This window comes from Clytia hemisphaerica, unplaced genomic scaffold, assembly GCF_902728285.1.
Source record: "Clytia hemisphaerica strain Z4C2 unplaced genomic scaffold, Clytia hemisphaerica genome assembly, whole genome shotgun sequence".
NCBI classification, from domain to species: domain Eukaryota; kingdom Metazoa; phylum Cnidaria; class Hydrozoa; order Leptothecata; family Clytiidae; genus Clytia; species Clytia hemisphaerica.
The window spans coordinates 1-23,861 of record NW_027104449.1 but is presented as its reverse complement, the minus strand read 5'-3'; the positions used below and the strand labels follow the sequence as shown (position 1 = coordinate 23,861).

The following is a 23,861-nucleotide window of genomic DNA, read 5'->3' as shown; positions in this document are numbered from 1 at the left end:
AACTCAATTTTTAGACTCGTGAAACATTGATTGGCGAGGAAAAGTGCTTGGAAAATACCCTGTAACCTGTAAAAGGCATACTGTACATAGCCTTTAATTACAGGCAATTGTCTTATGAAATTGTATTGACTGTTTTGATAAAAATTTGATCAAACAAAACAAAAGAAGAAGTGAGAAGTTGTTAGATACCGTGAGATTGGGTAACTTGCATCAGTGGAGTCTAACATGCATAGCCCTCAAATGAAAGACCTAGCTGGTCATTAAAATACAAAGTTAAGTCAAAACAAAAATGGTAGACTAGAGCTGCGAGAGGAGCTGCGTAGTTGTATTTTAATGACCAGCCAGGTCTTTCATTTGAGGGCTATGCATGTTAGCCTCCACTTGATGCAAGCTACCCAATCTCACGGTAGCTACTATATAAAAAAAGTTGGTATACATTTAGAAAAAAATTCAATAGTTTAAAGAGAGAAAAAATATTGTTCATTTATTTACTAAACGTTTCTTCAAAGAAAAACTTGAAAAGTCAGAAAGGATCAAGGAAGAAAAAGATCACAGTTTTACCTGAATTCCAACTGGACTGGATGTGGGTACATTGAATGACACCATTTTTAAATTTTTATCGGATAAAAATAATTATACCAGATCGGGGAAAAAAGTTCATCCGATATTTCCGAATTTATAGCTCCACCACAAACTTCATCACAGCCCCATGCTGTTACCTCATGAAAAATGGCGCGAAGTCCCTGGCTGGAAAATTTTTTTAGTGATCATCAAATCAAAAGGATTGATAGAAAGAAATGGCTTCAAGTTACAAAAGTAAGTAGTTTTTAAACACAAAATCTATATATATATTTCCTACTAAAAGGTATTAGGACCCATTATCCGTACATTTGTTTGTTTAAAAAAAGAAGAAATATGAATATTAAAAACCAGTCGAACCGTTACTCCCCAATGGACGACATGGAATTTCCGTAGCAAATTGCTTTCAAGAAAGTCCGGAATTTCCGTAACAAATTTACAAAATACCTATCAAAACCGTGGAATTCCGATACCGTAACCTAAAAAAATCATGGAATTCCAATACTTTAATGCAAAATTAAGTAAAATTCATGGAATTCCGATACTTTCTCTTTAAAGTTTGCCTGGAATTCCATGCTAAAATTTATTTCAAAAATTGATGTCATCCATTAGGGGGTAATGTTTTTTTTCTGGAATGGCCCAATCGAATGCAATCGACTGATTGAAATTCGTTAGGCGAATCTCAATTGAATATTTAACCGCAATTTTCCGATTCGATTGATATTCGATTGCGTTCGATTGATGTTCGATTGCAACATACAAATATTTCCAAATCCCTCATTTCGATTAATTCAATTAAAAATGAAACTTTTCTATGTTTCACTTCTTTGCACTTATATTCTTCAAAATGAAAATATTTAAGATTTTAAGTTCTTCTTTTATTCAATGATTTTTTTACGGCACTTTGTTGACAATGTAACTCTCGCATCAAATTCCCGCTTTCTTCAGTAAATTGAAGTTGAGAAAAAACCTGAGCCACGGATAATGGATTGAAACAAATGGGTGGAATTTTACAACCGCCCGCTGTGCAAGGCACTGAGAGGCCACGGGTGCCAAAAAGAAGGGCCGTTTGAAATGCGGCAACCTCATTGGTGGAAATTTGATAAACACCTGCAAAGAGAGACCACTTTCGTTTTTTGTTTCAGTTTGATTTTGATATAACTTCTTTCAGGGACTACTTTGTCAATGTACATGTACACATGTATTGTGTCAACTTTTCAGCATTGTATTGTTGTAAAGGGAAAGATAAAAGAGGTAAGACTAGCCTAGTTTCTAATCCTGATATAGGAGTTTAAGTTTAGACTGAACAACTTCCATCGAAATGATCTGTCACAGTCTACCATTTTTAACACGGTCCGAGGATTGAGCCGAGAACGCTTGCAGAACGCCCAGGAGCTCTCGCGCGGGTGAAAAATTTAATCTGTCAATCATTTTCTCAAGCAAAGAGTACGCGAAGCGATTTTAGTTTTACGATGGTGCCGCCGATCATCAGTGGATAGTATTCAATTATCATTATATTTTATTTTCATTCCTCAAACTTTTGCAAGAAAAAAGGAAAAATAGAAAAGTTGTATTTTTTACTGCTGTATTCACATACTGAATTTGAAAGATCTTCTATGTGGCGTTTTTTTACAAACTGCAAAAAACTGATTTTTGTCCCGCTTTTGCGGGACTTTAGCTCAAGTGCTTGCGTGCAGCATAGGGTTCAAAGTCCAAATTTGCATTTCCCTTAATTTTCATATGAAGAGTTAGGTCTCTACTGAATAAATAAAATGTTAGCTAAATAAGAGCAAAAAAATAATTTGAAATTCTAATTAATGCTTATTAACGAGGAGAAAAAGAATAAATAGAATTAGTGGATAACCAAACATCCCTGCGTGCTGTGATAGATGGTGCTTGAGACTAGGTTTGATATAGAGAAGTACTATAAAGAAAAGTACTTTAAGGCGGCATCACAAATATCTTGTTTCGCGTCGCCTGACCGACTCTCAAAAATTTAGTAGAATTGAGTCGGTGAGTCATCAAATTTGTCGGACTTTTTCTGTCGATGATGTTTCCTTCGTTCAAAAGTTTTATTATTGCCAATTTTTCGCGAGCAATTTCTAGAGCATTCGTGGCATTTTGACTTTGTCTATCATAGAACCAATGAGGACGCGAAATGAAGATATTTGTGATTGTCGCCTAAAGCTAGCAGAAAGAATTTAAACTTGAAGTAGCCTTAGTGCTGGGGTAGGCATAGGAGCAGGCATAATGTAGTAGCAGACTACTAAATATTATAAATATTTCAGGGGTGGTCAGTGTACTAGAAGACGGCATGTATATATGTGTACTATCAGGTATTTTTCAAAACTTGACACCCACCCACCCCTGAAGTATATACACCATACTACATGGAAAAAGCCCAAAACCACTCCATACCCCCTATTTACTACCGGGTAGTACCTGGAAAAAAAACAAAACCACCCCATATCCCCCATTTACTACCGGGTACTACCTGGAAAAATCCGGAAAATAGAGAAACTTTTTTCGAAAATCAGAAAATCGGGTAAACATTTTTCCAAAAATCGGGAAATCGGGAAAACTTTTTTTCGGAAAATCGGGAAAATCAAGAAATTGGGAAAACTTTTAATTGCAAAAATCGAAAAAACAGGAAAATTTTTCTCAAAAATCCAAAATGCGTGAGAAATCAAACTTTTCAAAAATTACGATAAATTTCAAACTTGGCTTGATCAATTTATAATAGAACAACTTTACAATGATGAATGTTCTTTAATTGCCGTAAGTCCACCAGGGAGATCACTCCAGAGTTTAGCAAACTCCAGAGTTTAGCTGCTGATGGAGCAAATGAGTTTTTGTAGGCAAGCACTTGCCCATGCATTTGTTTGAATCAAATACAATTAGAAAACCTAGCCCTGTTTGAAAATATTGAAATATATATCAGGAATTGCAATTCTGCTCCATGAATGATATTGTGCATCAATATAAGGCTGCAAATTTTCCTTTGAGTTTCTAGGGTTTTCTATTCTAGATCGTCCATCATTCTCGTTGGTCTGGAGTGACGATTCCGGTCAGCATAAACAGAACGAGCAGATTTCCTTTGTATCATTTCAATTCTGTCCCGCAGTCCTTGATTACTCTCCCCAATAGGGTTCCAGACAGTAGATGCATAGTTGAGGATTGGGTTTATGTACGTCTTGTAGGCTTTGGCTTTGGTGCATCCTCTCAGATTTCGCTGTAGGAAGTTTCGTGCTTGTTTACCTTTTTTGCAAATCAATGTGTGTATTCCATTTCAAGCGTTTGTATATAATGACACCAAGATATTTGACATTGTCGACACATTCAAGAATCACATTGTGAATGGTGTAGTTAGCACAGGGGGGGGTCAGTACTAAAATGTAAGACATACATGAGTACTAAAAGGATTTTCGTTAATTTTTGACATACCCCCACCTATTTTTCGAAAATGTTATTTTAGTACACATGTACTAAAATTATTTTGAGCAATTTAGCATAGATACCACCCATTTTTTGCCCTTTTACGGCTTTAAATTTACCAAAATGGGGTCATTGTTACAAACCTAGTCGAATTTAGTGCATCAATTTGCAAAATGATATAATTTTATTACTAAACTGTGCTGAACTGTACATAAAAATATTTTTAAAAAATATTTAAAAAATTGGAAAAATTCTGAAAGATTTCTGAAGATTTTTTCGAAAATTCCTGAAAAAAAAGTCAAATTTTTTCCAAAATTGTTAAAAAAATGCTCCATTTTGGCTGATTTTAGAACAAAATACTAAGATTTTTCCAAAATTTCTTTAAGGGACCACCCTTTTTGGTATTTTAGTACACATGGTACTAAAATTATTTTTGAGCTTTTTTGCAGTACCACCACGTCACTAAATGTCATGATGTCTGAGATTTTAGTACCGACCCCCCCCCCCCCCTGGTTAGCAAGAAATGGTTTCGTTTTATTAGTTGTACGCAATAGTTTACAATTACCTGGGTGGAATTCCATGCTCTATAAGTCTTCCCATATTTTGAGGTTATTCAAGTCGTTTTGTAAATTTATTGTCTTCAAGTGATATGGTTCGGTAGAGATAAGCATAATCTGCAAATAATCGTATCTTAGAATCAACACATAGCAGAGGTCATTGATGTATATGAGGAATAATAAAGGACCCAATACTGTTCCTTGTGGGACTCCTGACTTGACTTCAGCAAACTTTAATGTTTTACCATTGACCACAACTTGTTGCGTTCGATTCCTATTGATTTTATCCAAGATAGGTGACTACCTCTGACTCCATAGTGCTCAAGTTTGTGGCGATGCTTTGAATGGTCAACCTTGTTGAAAGCTTTGCTGAAATCAAGCAGAATCAAATCAACTTGATCACCATTATTCAAAGCTTGCGCCAAAGTCATTTACTGTTAACAAAAGTTGAGATTCACAGGATCTTTATTCTCTGAAACCATGTTGCAATTCTGACTTTGAGGATTTCAAAAATCACCAGTAAAATTGGTCTTTATAGGGCGAAATATGCCATATTGTAAACAAAACATTTTTTCGATCAGGAAATTAAATTTCAAGAAATTTCCAAATTTTGAGCTTTGAAACGCAAAATCAAATTCCGCAAAAATGTCTCCCCTTAAGGGAAAAGAATTGGACATCTCTAAAAGATTTGACTTTATTTTTTATTGCATGATTGATGAGCTTTCTAGATATATCACAACATCAGTATCATCATAGATTTTCTTACAATAGTTTTATTTTGATTTCAGAATTTGAAACCTGTGTCCTGTTGAAAAGCTGTTTATTCCAGCACATGCAAACAGTAAATCAACAAGGGGGCAGAAGGGCGCGGTGTGGTAAATTATTTTAATAATTAATCATCTTTTTTGTTCAAGTTTTGGAAGGAAACTAAAGATGGTATGATTTGTATTTTGAATGATGGATCACATTCTATCTATGGTCTACTCCAAAAGAACGCCATTGGGGAATTTGAAAAGTAATCTTCTTAAAACTTATTTAAACTCTGTGGTATTGAATTTTAGCATTACTCTTATGGTCAAAGATCTTTTTTGCACCATTTTTAGGTACAGTCTTCATTTAAACTTCAAAGGACCTGCAAATGTTTTTCTTGGTGTTTTCTTGAGACATTTGATATGCTGTCATTTTGTTGTATACAGTTTGTACAATTCCATATTTTCATTTTATATTTATAGGAATTCCAATTTGGAGAAGAAATATTTAAAGGGTGCTGACATTGTAGTTGAACTCGGAGAAAAATCCAACCAAGAGGTTTTATTGATGATTTTAATTGAACATTTTCAGGCTACAAATAAAGTTATTAGTCCATGGCTAAAAAAAATCAGATTGTATATTTACCACCTTAAATGATAGTTTATGATAAATTTCCTGCCCTTGGTTTTATGGCCAGTTATGACTTGTATATATGTAATTTTTTCAAGAAATGAAGGGGAAAAAATAATTGCATTAAGAGAACAGGAAATTGACACTCAAAGTCTCATATTCATTGTTTTAATTAATCCAGCCTGACTGGAAAAATATTGTTTTCTATTTTACATTAGGACTATTGCATGATTATTGAGATGTTTAATTCAATCGGATGTGGCGTGAACAGTGTCGAAGATCACCCATTTGTTGATATCCAGCGCTTGAAGAAGATCAATGATTTCTTTGATGATGTACCACGTTCTTTGCCAAAAGCTACATTACAAGCCTTTGAAGTCTTGTCTCATATTCAAGGTGAGAATGTGCTATTAGATTTTAGATATATGTTAGAGAACATCTTAGCATCTTAAAATCAATCACCTCAGTAGAATTTGGGCTCAGCAATAATGATACATTATATTCCTATTCAATTCTATTATAAAAAAACTCGAGCACATGTTGAGTCTCAACACAAATTTCTGTTTGTATTGTTCACTCTTTCTGTTCAATGTATACCTTAAAAGGGAATTAATTTTCGCAGCAACTAATTTTCGCGAGACAGCTTTAATTTTTGCGGGACTTATTTTCGCTGTAACTTCGACTGTAAACTTTCGTGAGGGATTATATTTCGTGAAAATTCGTGAAATATAATCCCCGCGAAAATTTATTCCCTTAAGGTACATCATTTTTTATGGATATTCTTAACACACATGTATTTTTTTAGGATGGCCAGAGCGTGAAATGGACAATAGTTTTGGATATACTCCAATGTTTTCTCAAACACAAACACAGTATTCACAAAACTTTCAAGTTTTCTCTTCCTCCAGTGATCAAAACAGTCAACAACAAACCTCAAAAAAGTCAAATCAAAACGACACAGAACAAAACAGTCAACCTGTTGTCTCTATCATTTCTGGCAAAAGCAATAAACATGTTCACAAAGATCTAACCCAAAGTAGTCAATCTGACTTATCCAGTTCTAAAGATAATGAGGCATGGAACACTCAGAATTCTAAAGAAAAAAACATCCAAAGTAATGAAAAAGAAGAGAAGACCCGACAAACTGTTCCTTCAAATAATAACATCAGTGAAAAAAGGAAAAGTGATACCAAATCAAAACAAAATAAAGAACAACCCAATCGACCCAATGTTAATGAGGACAATAGCTTGAAAAATCAATCTGTGGCAATAACTGAAGCTCTGCCATCGGCCATCACCACAACCATTACCAGTAGGTTTACTGGTTTCACAGATGAATCGGACAAATTACAAAGTCAAGAATACCCTCCTATTATTAAAAAGGTAACTTTACAGGAAGATGTTGTTAATGACTCTGTAGCCTCTACTGATGATGAATTACTCGAGTCTGAAAGTGAGCGCAACTTTCCCAATAAACAGAAAGGAAGCCACAACCTATCAAGGAAAAGAAACAGATCTAATGAGTTAATTGACATGGAAGTAGAAAAAGATCTTTCAAAATTACCGCAAAGTAGAGCAACAGAAAAAAATGTTGAAAAAACAGACAACCTTATGGAAACTATAAATAAAAGACTAAAATTATGTCAAATATGTCAATCAAAGAATGCAAAAAGTCCTTGTAAATCTGTGAGCTCACAAGAAAGTTCTCCAGTAAAACAGGGAAATAAAATACCTGGGAAAGTGTTGAATTTATGTGAAGCATGTGATAAACAAATAGGTGTTTTGTTTAGTCCAACCTCCAGTAGTGCTGATAAAGAAGAATCTCCTGGGCAAAATAACCAGAAACAAATTCTAATGAAAACAAATAACAAAGATGGCAGAACTTCTTTAACAAATGTTCAAGAAATAAAAAGAACTGAAAATATAATTGAAAATGAAAGTGATTCTGAAACCGAAACTGAAACTGAATCAGAAGAGGAAGGTTGTATTCATGACCCAACGAGACAATGTTTTTCATGTTATATTCACTCAACAGCATTCACTCCGCTACCTAAATTACTTGTTGAAGGTTCCAAAAGAGGATGTGTTTGCAATAAACAAATGGGTTCTTGATATTATTTTATTTATTCATTGCAAGTTAATCACTTTGTCAATTCTTTAAAGGTCCTTTGCGATAATACGCTGAAAAGATTTTAAAATAAATTTTCTTTCAAGATTTTTCTTTTGCGTTAACTAGCTGAAATGAAAGAAAAAATTAGTCTTTTCTAAATTGCAAAAAAGTAAATACTTTTTGGTTTGAAATGGTTATTTGAAACGAAGATCTGCAACAAAAGTGATATTTTTTTATTTATTCATTGCAAGTTTAACATTTTGTCAATTCTTTAAAGGTCCTTTGCGATAATACGCTTAAAAGATTTAAAAAAAAATTTTCTTTGAAGATTTTTCTTTTGCGTTGGCTAGCTGAAATGAAAGAAATTGCAAAAATTATTCTTTTTCTAAATTGCAAAAAAGAAAATACTTTTTGGCTTTGAAATGGTTATTTGAGACAACAATCTGCAACAAAAGGTGTTCAATTTGAATCTTAATAATTTGAGCCCACTGGTATACAAACCTTTGACTATTTTATAAATTGATTAAGTATTTTCGAATTCTCAAACGTATTTTGATCTTCTGTTAAAAAAATTTTTGGAGTTTTTTAAAATCTTTAGAACAATAGTAGGGGGAATTTTGTTCGATTTTTTGGAATCGCTTGACTGTTTTGTTAGAAGCACTTGTTATACATTTTTGGAAAGCTAAAGGTAGAGGAATCGAAATTACTATGTTTCCAATTTTTTTTCGGACACTTTGGTGTGATTTTCGGACAAATATGACGGTCTCAGGCAAAAATCATAGGGTTAAAAATTAATGAAAATTTTAGCTCGAGAAAACGGAGACTTGTTGTATATTTTTGGAAAGCTCTCAAAAAATTAAGATTAGAGATATATTGCAAGTATAGGTGATTTCTGTACCTAACTCGAGATATTAACCCTTGAAAACCGTGTTTTTCAGCCAGAAACAGCTTATTTTGTCCAGTTTTTGCGCTTTTTGAAGCTCAATATCTCGAGTTAGGTACTGAAATCACCTATACTTGCAATATATCTCTAATCCTAATTTTTTGAGAGCTTTCCAAAAATATACAACAGGTCTCCGTTTTCTCGAGCTAAAATTTTCATTAATCTTTACCCCTATGAATTTTGCCTGAGACCGTCGTATTTGTCCGAAAATCACACAAAAGTGTCCGAAAAAAAATTGGAAACATAGTAATTTCGATTCCCCTACCGCTTAGCTTTCCAAAAATGTATAACAAGTGCTTCTAACAAAACAGTCGAGCGATTTTACAAAATGCCCTCTACTACAATACCAACAAGATTTTAACAATCTCATTGATGGTGATTTAATTTAGAAAGCTAAAAATACTTCTATATGTTAATTTTCCCCAAAGAACTTTCATTATAAAACTTTCCTTGTACTCAATTGTGTTAAAGGACTCTAAGGACTGTAGAAGGTATGAAATGGATGAATACTGAAAGAGATTCAAGGTCGAAATTCAAGGTAAGGCACAGCACAGCAGCATCATTTATATCCGATCAAATTCTTTTTATATTTTTCTTTTTTCTTTAGACAAAAACAAGAAATAAAAACTAAAAGAAATAAGAACTCTTTACTAATGGATGACCTTTATGATGACGTAAACAATTTCGATGATGACATCATAGAGGAGCATGACGTCAGTGATTTTGATGGCGAATTTTTGAACCCTGATGGAATACATAATGATGCTGAAAATGATGATGACAAATTTATTGGTCTAAACCACGAGTTATTTGTTGATAAAGAATTGGCAGAAAATTTAGAAGATCTACATGTGGATAATGAGGACGATGCACACGAGTCAGCTCTTTTTGATCCGCCTCTTTATAAACAACGTTACCATGCTGTTGCTAAAGAGATCAATAAGGTTAGCCCAAAGTGTGTATTGGATATGGGATGCTCTGAAGGGCAATTTTTGCCAGTAATCAAATCAATGTGTCCATCTGTTGAGGAGATCAGTGGAGTTGATATTGACCAGTCATTGCTGGAGAGAATGGGTGGTCGACTACGCCCATTAAGTATTGAGTATGTTTTAAAGCGAGACAAACCTTTGACTATGAGATTATTACATGGGTCAATAACCGAACCTTCATTGGTGTGGATTTTATATCTTGTATCGAAGTCATTGAACATTTATATCCAGAAGATCTTACCAAAGTACCTGATGCTATCTTTGGTGTTTTGAAACCGAAAACAGTCGCAATTACAACTCCTAATAGCGAATATAATGTTTTGTTTAATAAGTTTTCTGGGATGAGACACTGGGACCATAAGTTTGAATGGACTCGTGCTGAGTTTGAAAAGTGGTGTGAAGACATAGTGAAAAAGTACCCTTATATAGTTGAATATTCTGGGATTGGTGAACCCCCTAAGGAGAGATCAGATGTTGGTTATTGTTCACAGATGGGTCTATTTACACGACAACCGCAACATCCTTGGTTAAATATTATCTGTCAACCGGAGGAAAGGCTAGAATATGAAGTAGTTCACGAGTTTATTTATCCACACGATTCGACCGAACGTTCTCAAAAGATTCTAAATGAGATATGTTATTTAGTAAATCGGTTTTACAGTAGCCAAGGAGAGGAAGTTGATGAATCCTTTGATAGAACCATATCTTTGGTCGAACTTTTGGAATACCCAAGTATAAATAAACTACAGACCAACTTGAAAGAGGTTGTTGATATTTTACAGACTGAAAAACATGCTTATGATTTGAGTGAAGATGAACAATCACTTGTGGTTCATTTTAAACAGTCGGATTTCGAGAAAGATTGGGAAGATGAAGATATTATTGTAGGAGTTGAAGAAGATTTAAATAATGTTACTGAGGGTGTGATAAACGAGAGCAATGGTATTGTTGACGAGGAAGAAGAGTCATGGGATTGAGGATCAATATATCACTTATTCTTTAGGGTCTTCTTTGCAAAAATAAATTTTTCCTATTCCATTACATGTTTTATTTTATAAGCAAGTGTCCGCCCTTATGGTCAGGCTCGAGTATCTTTCAAAGCATCCAGGCGTAGCATATGTTTATTATGTTTTCATAAACATACTATTATGCTCTCATTCACCCAACCCAATTTTTTATAAAATATCAGAGATTTATTTGTTAACATTCGATTCAAAAAGCGTTTAGATTTTTGGAGCAGTGGAATGTGGCTACAATCATTGACAAAACCTATGACACCAAGCCCAAAATTGAGTTCCTTCCCCCCTCTCCCCCCCCCCAAACAATGTTGTCGGAGGGGGCTGAAGACCGGCCAAGCAATATTTCTTTCCCAGCAACTTTGTTCGGAGGGGAGGGGAGGTTATTGCCCTGTGTCTAAATTTGACGGCCAGAAATGTGCCATAATATATTAGCAACGGTTGTAATCGTGGAATATCTTTTTTTACTTGACCACTCCCAAACCTTTTTGAACATAAAAAGATTGACCACATGAAAAATATTTCAGGCTGACGTATATGCTTATGTTATGCTTAGGAAATTTGCAAATCTGATCCTTCATATGCTTACAAGCGTTATGCTTATAAAAAAAACATGTAAATCTCCATACAGCGGGATGGATGAACCTTTTCAAGTCAAAAAATGAATATTAGAAATGTATGGGAGATTGCAAAACTTGCAAAAGAACCTTTGGAAAAAATTCTTTTCGTACGTTAAAGTGAGAGTGGACGATTTAAAATCAGTCTTTTACCCCCTGTAAAATTGAAAAAATACTCCTTTAGACCCCCTGGAAATACTTTGGATTACCCCCAGGAAATTTCGTCCATCACCTCCCCCCGGTATGGATATAAAATGGAATGACCCAATCTTTCAGGATTTGATTATTATTGAATATTGAATATCTCCTTATAGTCAACATATTTTTGGCCATTTTCCACGTTGGAAATCAAGGAGTTGAGGGCTCTATTTTAAGTTTCATTTTTTCATCTTTAGATTGTTAAATAGTTACAATTCTACTGATTAAAAAATTGAAACTTTTCTTGATACTTTTAAAGAGCTTTTTGCTATACATGTTTTTTTTATAAGCATAACGCTTATAAGCATATGAAGGCTCAGATTTGCAGAATTCCTAAGCATAACATGAGCATATATGTCAGCCTAAGATATTTTTCAAGTGGTAATTTTTATCTGTTTTTGTTTCATTTTTAACTGGTTTGGTAGAGGTCAAGTAAAAATAAGACATTCCACGGCATTCCACTACTCCCAAAATCTGAACAAATTTTTTACAAAATTTCTGAAATTTCATTTAAAAACTTGGCTCGGGGTGAATCATAAGCATAATTCTTAAGCATATAATAAGCATAAACTATGCCTGGATGCTTTGAGAACTTAAGCATACACGAGCCTGACCAAGGGGCATACACTTGCTTATAAAAAAAAACATGTACCTATGCTGTTCTAGCCATATTTTTAAGTTGATATTGTTTTAGTGTCAATAGCATTGTTGTTTTTTATATAAACATAGTTTTGTATTACAGTATTTACTGTACTTTTTACTATCAAAAAAGAAAGTTACACGTTTTTTTTTTATTAGAACACCTAAATTTTGGCTGAGCCTGGATGTGCTTATTTTTTTAGAAATTTTCAGCCTAAAATGTTCTTAAATGTGTTCTTAATTTTCAGACTACTCTAAATCGACAATATTTTGCAAAATAAAGAGCACTTAAATTGGTAAAATTTGGACAATTTTTGATTCTCGATTTTAGAAAATCCATCCCTAAGTTCGGTTAACACTCCTTGAGAAAAGTTTCTTGTAATTTTTTTCCAAACTGAGACTGGGTATGTTCTTACAATGTTCTTAATTTTTCGACGAATTTCAGCCTTGATGTTCTTATAAACTGGGTTCTAATAAAAAAAAAAACGTGTAGTTGTTTTGTAACATCATCGACAATGATGATGTGTTTTTAAACTTTCAAAAATGTCATATGTTAACACCATCACTTTTCTTTCTTATGCCTTCGTATGCAGATTAATATGTCAAATGTTTATTTATAGAAGGAATTTTGATCAAAGTTCTATCACTGTCAGCAATTTTTTTTATCATGTATGAAAGATTTCTTAATCTTCAACCTATTCTGCAATTTAACTTATTTTTTATGCTGGCTATGCATTTTTTAAGACGCCGTTAAATACATAATTATCAAGATCGAATTATTAATATTGGCTACAGATCTCGTTTTACGTTTTTGAGCAGAGCATGATTATTATGTATTGAACTCTTACTTTTTTGTCAGGAGGTTCCCATCAGCTAGGGGAAGATTGAAATTACCAACGCATATGGTTTACTTATAGTTTCTTTTTTATCTCATTTTAGAATGGCAAATATATCTTTTTCATGGGATTGTACCCAAAACAAACGCAAAAGATTTTTACCAAGAATAATCAGCAACGAATTAGATTCAAACGTACCGAGAGAATCTTTAAAAGATTTCAAAAAAGTTGATTCAAAGAAACTACATAAAGATTGCTTTATAACTGATGATGGTGGCCTGGCTAATTTCTGTTGGCTTCCAGAGTTGGACAAATTAGAAGTAATAGTCGTCAATCATATGAGATCTATAACGAAACGATGGATAGTAGACTTTGATGAAATCACAGAATCCCTTGATAACGTGAAGTTTATATTCGCTACTGATATGTCCCATGTTGTTATTTTGCGTCCAAAAAGAAACTTTTTTAATCCAGACCTAATGACTGGGATACAAGTACATTTAATGAAATTAACAATGCATAAATGCCATCCTGAAAACAAATTGTATCAAGTTAAAGAAATCAGTCGTTTATTTGTTCCCTCGAAAAAGCAAATACTATATAATGGTTACGATGCTTCGATTTCAAGTCGAGGGGTTCTAACGATTGGTTCTTTGCTAGCCAACGATTCAGGTTCCATGATGCTGCAACATTTTAAACTGACACCTGAAAACAATTCTGGTGTTTTTATACAGCAACTAGATTGCTCTCACACTATGAGGGCTGATCGGTATAACACGTTGAATCTTGGATGTTATAGTAGTTCTGGTGATATATTAATCCTCCAACAAAAGTCAGGGATCATCAATGATGATTGTTTTCTGGTCAATTTATCATGTTTATCTGAAAATGTTACCAAATTTCATGGACTTCATTTGTTTTTAGTACGTCATGACTCTAGCGAGTATTTGATTTACAACGATAGCTCGTTTATAAATGATAATATGGTCCGAGAAAATTTAATCAAAGTTGATGTTGTAACTAGAGAAAAGAATGGGACCTTGCTGTTTCGGAATATATTAACATTAAACGAAGGTATACTTCATAATATGGTGCTACACCATGCTGAATGTTTCGATGTTTCAAATATTTTTGCCGTTACTAATGACAACTATGGAGGCTACTTCGTAATAGATGTGTTTGCTAAGAGACTTGTTCATATCATTGAGACATCGTTTATGAAAGAGCATAATATTTTTTATACTTTCCATCAGATGAATTGGCGATACGGAGAATTATTTCTGTTATGTTCCAGTTATCAAAGATATAAATTGAAATGTATACCATTAGATCAGAGTTTTCCATCACTATTTGAACTCGCCCGTGAAAAAGTTTTTGAGACTTATGATATAAAAGAACTGCAGAACATGAATTTGTCGGATAATTTAAAGGCTTTGTTTTATTTACCGAATGACCAGGAACCTATAAAACACCATAAACCAATAACTTTACCGTCAAACTCCACTTTGGTTTAGATTTTTTTATTACTTACAATTATAATTTATTACTCACAAAAACACAATAACTCCAATATTATAGAATAACATACAGTATTCTTAATTTGATGCTACTACTGTTTTTTTGAATTAAGCTTTGGACCCTTTAAGAGTCATCTGTGCCAAATTCCCGGGGGGGGGTACTAGGTTTGGATGAGGGGTATGTGCGGACGGGACCTCCGTAAACTGACCCTTAGAGAGACTAACTTTTGCTGAAAAGGTGACCTTTAGAGCTTTTGAAAAATTTTCTTAGATTTTTGAAAAATGTGGTACCTTAAGAGAGACTTTTTTACAATTTTTTCACTTGAAATAAAAAAGATGCCTAAAATCGTGAATTTTCCGACCCTTAGAGAGACTAATTTAAAACTTTCCGATTTTGATTTTTGGACCTACCCCGGTGGGGTGGAGGTCCTATAAATTAACCCGTGTTCGTTAGTTAGTTAGTTAGTTCGTTCGTTCGTTAGTTACCAACTTTTCTCGAGATTGGCTCATTCAATTTTTCTGATTTTTTGCACAAAGGTGCATTACTATAAACCCTCGAATGTGACGGAGCCCGATTTTCGAAAAAAAAAATTTTCCGGCCGGTAGAACCGGAAATGTCCCGAAAAAAGCGGTTTTTTGAGATTTTCTCGAGATTTTATCATTAGTTTTTTGCGATTTTTTGCACATAGATGCACATTAGTACTGCCGAAAAGGTGTCGAAAACCGTTTGCCGAAAAAAAATTTTTTCCGGTCTGTAGAACCGGAAATGTGCCGGAAATCGTCGTTTTTTTCACATTTCCGTCACATTTTTTCAACTTATTTAATTGTTTCTTTACAGAAAAATGTTCTTTATGATGATGCCCAAAACTTAGCATCGTTTGATTTCCAAAAAAATCATCCTTTGAATCCGGAACTCCTTAAAAATCGCCGGAACAGCCGAAAACCGGCGTAAAACGGTTTTCCTTCATTTTTTCAACTTATACTCGACAGATTTTCATGATTTTTTGCACAATGATGTAAAATGGCAATGCCCAAAATGTGACAGAGCCCAATTTTCGAAAAAGAAATTTTTCCGGCCGCTAGAACCGGAAATGTCCCGAAAAAAGCGGTTTTTTGAGATTTTCTCGAGATGAATGATTGATTAAAGTGTCGATATTATTTTTCTTTCACCGTTAAACATCGATGCGTTTTTTAATTGCTTTCTCCGTTCCAATAGATATATAAATCGAAATTTAAAATTATACATTACTTCCATTAAATTCTAATTATTCGTTTTATAAATAGGTAGGTCCATTAAAGTATTACTTGTTTTGGTGAAAAAACCGACCCTTACCGTCCGCATATAACCAGCACCCATTTTTGCCTAAGTAGAACGCCAATTTTGGATGATATGACCATATATCTATAACCATATTTTGATCTCCATTTTAGTCTGCGTATCAGGTCGCATTGAAATCGAAAGCTCCCATCCCCGATTGAGACCAACAGTTGGTTATTTTGAAACATTTTAAAACAAGTCAAGGAATAATAGGAAAGTCGAGATCACTGATAGACTAAAGACTTTTTTCTCCCTGATCCGCTAAGCAAGAAAGATTTCCATCAGCGATTCCGACCTTCATATTATTCCTATCTTTAAAAAGGATGTCGAAATTAGCAGAGGGGTGTCGATATTAGACCAACTTACAGTACAGCGTGTCTGAAAAGAGAAGATAAATTATTGAAAAGAATCTGCTATATCCAGATTTTACAGAATTTTAACCCTTTAAAGTACCACAGTCATTTTTTTTCTAAGTTTTTTAAAGAAAATCGCTAGTTCAAACTTTAAAGGCTTATATCTGCGCGGACCTGCCTGGATGATAGAAAGGTTCCCAGTAGTAAATCTTCAAATTCATTCGCTAGAGGACAGAATTCGGTAAAACAGGGCTAAATTTGGAGGTTCTTGGATCACTCGTTGACCAAAAATGGTCATAAAACGGTCAAAATCTTAAAAAAGTGGATTTTGACTTTTTGGCTTAAAATCTCGCTGGAAAGACTCGCTTTTGATTTTTTATTTACTTGACCATGAAACCCAATCCAATTCCTACGAGTTAGACCGAAAAGCACGATTTCTAACTCAAATTGGGCATTACAGGAGGGTTTGCTTTCCTATATAGCCCATGTCTAGTATACTCGTCATTTGTACTTAAAGACCATTAAAGGGTTAAAACATAGCTTCTTAATTTTCTTTTAGACCACCTCCTGAGTGCGATACAGTGCTACCTAGAGGCGTGGTAGTTTATCTATACGATTTTCATACTCCTCGACATCTCTACTTGACGACATGAAGAGATAAACAGCGTTTTTTTCAGGGGGCTTTTGAACTCGAGAGGGTGTCTGGATTCCAAACTCAAATATTGATTGTAGTGATTCTCATTTTTTTTTAATTTTTTACGCGGTTTCACGGACAGACTGTTTAACCTGTAAATTTTCATTGTTTTTTAATTTCGCCTAGCGAAAGTATTACAATCAGCTTTCGTGGGTCGTCGCGGGTCGGAAAAAAAATTAGAAAACGAAAGTACTTGATACGGTGGACAAACTCACTAAAATTAATTTACAAATTACACACTCGTATAACCACGGATGATTTTCGTAGGTTTTCTTTGGATTACGTCATATATCTTTGTGTCTTTAGCTTCACAGTTTTTGTTTTTTCTTTATTTTCATATAAGCATATACTTTATAAGAATCAAATCAATAACTCTTGATAGACGGCGATATACCTTTCGGTAATTAGTTCTTACAAAGTAAACAAAGGATGGCGCACAATATGAGCATATTTATTTTTCTTATAAGCATATACTTTATAAGAATCAAATCAATAACTATTGATAGACGGTGATATACCTTTCGGTAATTAGTTCTTACAAAGTAAACAAGGGATGGCGCACAATATGAGCTTACTTATTTTTCTTATAAGCATATACTTTATAAGAATCCAATCAATAACTCTTGATAGACGGTGATATACCTTTCGGTAATTAGTTCTTACAAAGTAAACAAAGGATGGCGCACAATATGAGCATATTTATTTTTCTTATAAGCATATTCTTTATAAGAATCAAATCCATAACTCTTGATAGACGGTGATATACCTTTTGGTAATTAGTTCTTACAAAGTAAACAAGGTATGGCACAATATGACCTTATTTATTTTTCTTATAAGCATTTACTTTATAAGAATCAAATCAATAACTCTTTATAGACGGTAATATACCTTTCGGTAATTAGTTCTTACAAAGTAAACAAGGGATGGCGCACAATATGAGCTTACTTATTTTTCTTATAAGCATATACTTTATAAGAATCCAATCAATAACTCTTGATAGACGGTGATATACCTTTCGGTAATTAGTTCTTACAAAGTAAACAAAGGATGGCGCACAATATGAGCATATTTATTTTTCTTATAAGCATTATACTTTATAAGAATCAAATCAATAACTCTTGATAGACGGTGATATACCTTTCGGTAATTAGTTCTTACAAAGTAAACAAAGTATGGCGCACAACATGAGCATATTTATTTTTCTTATAAGCATTTACTTTATAAGAATCAAATCAATAACTCTTGATAGACGGTGATATACCTTTCGGTAATTAGTTCTTACAAAGTAAACAAAGTATGGCGCACAACATGAGCATATTTATTTTTCTTATAAGCATTTACTTTATAAGAATCAAATCAATAACTCTTTATAGACGGTAATATACCTTTCGGTAATTAGTTCTTACAAAGTAAACAAGCAATGGCACACAATATGAGCATTTTTATTTTTCTTATAAGCATTTACTTTATAAGAATCAAATCAATAACTCTTGATAGACGGTAATATACCTTTCGGTAATTAGCTCTTACAAAATAAACAAGAGATGGCGCACAATATGAGCATATTCATTTTTCTTATAAAAGCATTTGCTTTATAAGAATCAAATAAATAACTTTTGATAGACGGTGATATTACCTTTGTTTATTAGTTCTTAAAAATTAAACAACAGTTGTTCTTAAATTGGTCTCTTTGTTAGCGATTTTAAGCCTCGTTGTTCTTGTAAAATTGTTTCATCAGGGCTCGATGTAAATGTAAAGTAGATTTCAAATTGGCTTCAATCTCTACTTCTTGTTTTTTCTATGTAGTTTAAATTCTAGGCGAAATTTTCGACTTTAAGTCGTCTTGTTTTTCTTACAAATACTTACAGTATGACTTTTTTCCTCAGTGGGGATAAAATTTCTTATTGAAATTCCCATGGGTATAAAATTATATTATTTCAAGGTTAAAGAATCCATCCGTCGGAATGGTTTTGATTGGAGTTCAATTTTTAAACATTAAATTTCACATGCAGATGGAATCAAAGTCAATTTCCCAGTGGGGCTAAAATTCCAGGGTATTTTTCCCAGCGGGGAGGAATTTTCCAGCGTCTGTGACACATGGGTGCAGTGCCGTAGGAAGCATTTTCATATCGGGGGGACTGAAGTTTAGTGACACCGCGAGGGCCAACCATGGTTTGGCCCGAGGGGAGAAATTTTGAAGATTTGAGCTCTAGATTGCTTGAAAATGCACTCAAAACAAAATGCTTTCGAGAAAAAAACATAAAAATCAATCTTTAACATAATTTTGCAAAATAACCATTTTTAAAAACGTCACTGGGGTGTCATTCCTTCCTTCTCAACACTCTTAATCTTAGTGACTATAGAAAAAGGAAAATTTCACCTGTCTGAAATTTATAAAACTCACTGGGGTGAGCCCCTTTAGCTTGCGATGTTTACTTGGATAGGGTTAGCGAATCTGGATTTCCTTTCGATTTTGACCGGGTTTTATAGATATGTCATACACTTATTGAGCCCGGTAAGATCATCAATTTCCCATTTTTGATCAGGGTAGAGAAATACAATTAGTTTTGACAGAATTTACTAATTGTCCTAATGGGCTTAAAATTATCTTGCTATTTTTGACAATTATATTTAACGAGATATCCCCAGGGTTACTGATATAGGGGGGAATGAATTTGTATAAATTACCAAAATGAGGGAAAGCTTGCTTTGCTATGAAAGGGAACACTGAATACATGCATGCTTTTTACAAGAATATACTCTATAAGAATATTCACGACGAAATTGGCCAAAGTATTAAAGAACATCATTCGGCAACATAACCTAAGAATGTCACTTTTAGAGCAATCTTAACTGCACATTGCCAATTACCTCTCAGAGGCTCAAAGTTTTCATAAAAGCGCCTATTATTTGTTGGTGAATATTAGATGTTAAATTGAGATTGAATTTCGATCCTACCTTTGATTACCTTTGATTACCTTTGATGTGTTTCAGCAAATTCTCTGCTCACTCAACCCGTGGGGTCCGGTGTTTGACCATTTCAACAATTGAATTCCAGTCAGCCATCCTGTAAGGGAGATAGGCAGGGAGCAGTGCTGGTCGGGAACATCTTGGAGAAATTGATCAAGTTGTTTTTTGAAGGAATTTTTGGAACATTTGGTCATGTCACGTATTTTTCTTGGTAACACATTGAATAGTCTTGGGCCGGTGTATATGAATAAATACCGCCTTCCCCTTCACCATAGTTAAAATTTGGCACCAGTTGTTCGATTACACACCATGTATATATAATTTAGTATCTTTCGCGTCTTCTCTCGAGACAATTGGGTGGAAGTTGGATCCCTTTTATAAAGGATTTTTGCAGATACTCCAGTTCTTGCATCAGGGATCGCTTTGAAGGAGACCATAGCTGGGAGCAGTATTCCAGATGTTGAAGTACCAATGTCTTCCAAAGAGTGATCATTACTGATTTATTTCTGGACTTGAAGGTTCTGTATATCCAGGCACTTACTATACCCTTGACTCTGTCAGTGATCGTTTGAATGTGCATTTCATATGACAGGTTGTTTGAGAGTAGGATACCCAGGTCTTTCACTGCACTTTTTATTTCGATTGGCTGCTGTACATCTGATTTGTAGACTGAGTCCCGGGGGGGGGGGGGGGTACTACCCTTGTCGACCGACGGGGGTGCTCCGCTGAGGTTCGAAAAATGGACCCTACGTGGGACTCGAAATTTGCGAAAAAAGTGACCCTGAATGGGACTGAAATTCCCAAATTTTCTCAAATTTTCTACTTTTTCCCCAAATTTTCCAAAAATAGGCACCCTACGAGGGACTGATTTTTCTATTTTGGTGTTTTTGCGACCCTACCTGGGACTCGTGGAGGTCAAAAAAGGTACCCTGACCAGCGGAGCATCCCCGTAACCCATCTTGCCCTAGTACCCCCCCGGGGACTGAGTGTACTTTCAGTTGTTCATTTTTTCCGTATGCAATGTGTTTTTTCCATTGAGCTCCATATTGTTGATAGATGTCCAGTCATAGACAATGTCTAGATCATCTTGAAGCAGACTCACATCTGCAGCGCAAGATATTGCCTTCATAAGTCTTGTGTCGTCAGCAAAAGATGAGAGGATGGAATGTTTAATATTTTTGTTGATGTCACTAAACATTACCAGAAACAAGAGGGGGCCCAGAACTGAGCCTTGTGGAACTCCGCTTGTAACTTTCGCTTCATCTGAAAGGAACGTGTTTATGGAAACTTTTTGGTATCTCTCAGTAAGGAAGGATTGTATCCAGTTCAATAGTTGTCCTTTGATTCCATTGATTTTTAGCTTATGTAGCAAGATTTTTGCGATTTTTGTGTGCAAAACGAGGAACAGTTTAACTTCACAGAAGAATTCATAGGAGAGGGACGAAATGTCTTCTGATAATGAATCATCAAGATAGGGCACGTCAAAATTCGAGGGCACGTCAAAATTTGAGGGCACGTCAAAATTTGAGAGCACGTCGAAATTCGAGGGCACGTCAAAACTTGAGGGCACGTCAAAATTCGAGGGCACGTCGAAATTTGAGGGCACGTCGAAATTTGAATGCACGTCGAAATTTGAGGGCACGTCGAAATTTGAGGGCACGTCGAAATTCAGGGGCACGTCGAAATTCGAGGGCACGTCAAAACTTTGGGCACGCAAGCACGTAGGCACGTCGGGCACGTCAAATTTTGGAGGGCACGAAGGCACGAAGGCACGCGAGCACGTCAAGGCACGCGAGCACGTAGGCACGTCAGGCACGTAGGGCACGAAGGCACGTCAAAAAAATGAGGGCACGTGGGCACGTAGGGCACGTCATTTAGCAGACTCGAAAAATATAACTGTTCTGAAGTAAAGATTTCTCCCCTGGAAAACGAGGAACTGTTCTTAATTTCGTGGAAATCCTTCCAGCTAGCAAATCAGAACATATATTTGCAAATTTTAGGTCGGTGACTGCTTCTGACGACCCCCCCCCACGGGGGCATCATATTTATTGACCAACGTGCATTTTCAGCCTCGTATCCATATATCCCAGGCTTAATATTTACGTTTTACTAGAGATATTATATTATCTTCCACTCACAGTAAAACATTAAAAAGCACGACCCGCCGGGCGGGGGGGGGGGGGGGGGCGACGAGGTTGACATATTCATTATTCTTATAAAAAAGTGTATGTATCCCATCCCACCCCCTGCTTGTCTGCTCAACTTTTATATTTAAAAAAAACACTGCCAAAAAAACTGTTTTTTACCCAATGTCAGCTTTTTATTGTATTTTGGTCGAGGGTCGGCTTTTTTCCAAGGGTCGAGGGTCGGCCTTTTTTAAATTAAGGGTCAAAGTCGAGGTCGAGGTCGGCTTAATTGAGATTGCCGAAAATTGGTCGCTGACCAAAAAAAGCTGAGTGGGAAGCGACCTTAACGCTCGCTCCGTGCGTAATTATAAAAGGAGATGGATATTATCAGGGGGGGTCGGGATCAAAAATCCGAAGCACAGAGGCCGTCGTTCAATTCATAGAGGTCGCCGTAGAAATCATCGATGTCGTTGTCTATTACATAGAGGTCGTGAGCGGACTACTATAGAGGTCGTAGTGGGTCGTAGTGTAAAATTCAACATTTTAAGATCTGGTCTTTGATTTATAACATTAAGGTCTGGAAAATACATGTCACTATCCAATCATAGAGGTCGTCGTCCAACCGTAAATGTTGTCGTTCACCCGTAGAGGCCGTCGTTCAACCGTAGAGGTCATCGTTCAAACGTAGAGGTCGTCGTTCAACCGTAGAGGTCGTCGTTCAATCATAGAGGTCGTCGTCCACGTGTAGAGGCCGTCGTTCAACCGTAGAGGTCGTCGTCCAACCGTTGAGGTCGTCGTCCAACCGTAAGAGGTCGTCGTTCAACCATAGATGTCGTCGTCCAGCCGTATAGACGTTCCCGACTTCCCCGATTTTCCAGATTTGTTGTTTATTGTCTCTTAAACTTTCAGTATTATTCAGTAACAAATTAATCTTGGATTTCTCCATAAAAAGATTCTCTATGCCGTGTTGCATTTCTTTTTTAAATTTTATTTAGTAATTAGCGTAAAATTACCCTGGACGACTTTTTTCTGCAATAAAAGAAGATAAAAAAGGTAACTCGAAAACTTTAGCACAAAACAACAAAACCGAGTTAGCTAACTCGAAAAAAGATTTTGTGAAAAAGAAAACCGAGATAGCTAACTTGAAAAACTTTTAAGAGAAAACAGAGTTAGTTTTAACTCGAAAAAGATTTTTTCAAAGTAAAAAATCGAGTTAGAGTCAAATGACGTCATAATTTGCACCTTTATGACGTCATTGCCCCCGCAAGGAGCGCAGCGACTGAGGAGGCACTCATAGCTTCACGCAATATATTGGACTGGAATCTCGATTTTTTGCGAATTGTTTTTGTTTTTGTGTTTGCGTCGTAATCGGCTTTCCGGCCAATTAAGTGTTCCGCAAAAATATGGCGGTATATTATACAGCGGTAAATGTTATACATATTTTCATATTACGTTATATGCTATTACCATTATTGCGTATTACATTTTATTAGTTTCGATTTAGCATTGAAAAGTTGAAGCGAGTTATAAAATGAAATATAGAAAAGTATAGTGATTACACCATAAAGAATTACAATATTACTT

At 35.1% G+C, this 23,861-nt stretch overlaps 2 protein-coding genes across 3 annotated transcripts; both read left to right on the top strand.

Annotated features, from left to right (window-relative positions):
- Nucleotides 1-699: 699 nt before the first annotated feature.
- On the top strand, nt 700-8,153 carry LOC136821084 (DNA ligase 1-like). 2 transcript variants are annotated; one of them, XM_067077312.1, is made up of 5 exons: nt 700-816; nt 5,486-5,586; nt 5,804-5,879; nt 6,170-6,347; nt 6,757-8,153. In XM_067077312.1, the coding sequence occupies exons 1-5, from the start codon at nt 730-732 to the stop codon at nt 8,061-8,063; spliced, it is 1,749 nt and encodes a 582-aa protein (XP_066933413.1). In that variant the 5' UTR covers nt 700-729; the 3' UTR covers nt 8,064-8,153. The 2 variants fall into 2 exon arrangements, with proteins under 2 accessions (XP_066933413.1, XP_066933414.1); XM_067077313.1 differs by lacking the exon at nt 5,486-5,586.
- Nucleotides 8,154-9,657: 1,504 nt separating this feature from the next.
- Nucleotides 9,658-10,970, top strand: LOC136821085 (small RNA 2'-O-methyltransferase-like). The gene is made up of 2 exons (XM_067077314.1): nt 9,658-10,099; nt 10,204-10,970. The coding sequence occupies exons 1-2, from the start codon at nt 9,658-9,660 to the stop codon at nt 10,968-10,970; spliced, it is 1,209 nt and encodes a 402-aa protein (XP_066933415.1).
- Nucleotides 10,971-23,861: the final 12,891 nt, after the last annotated feature.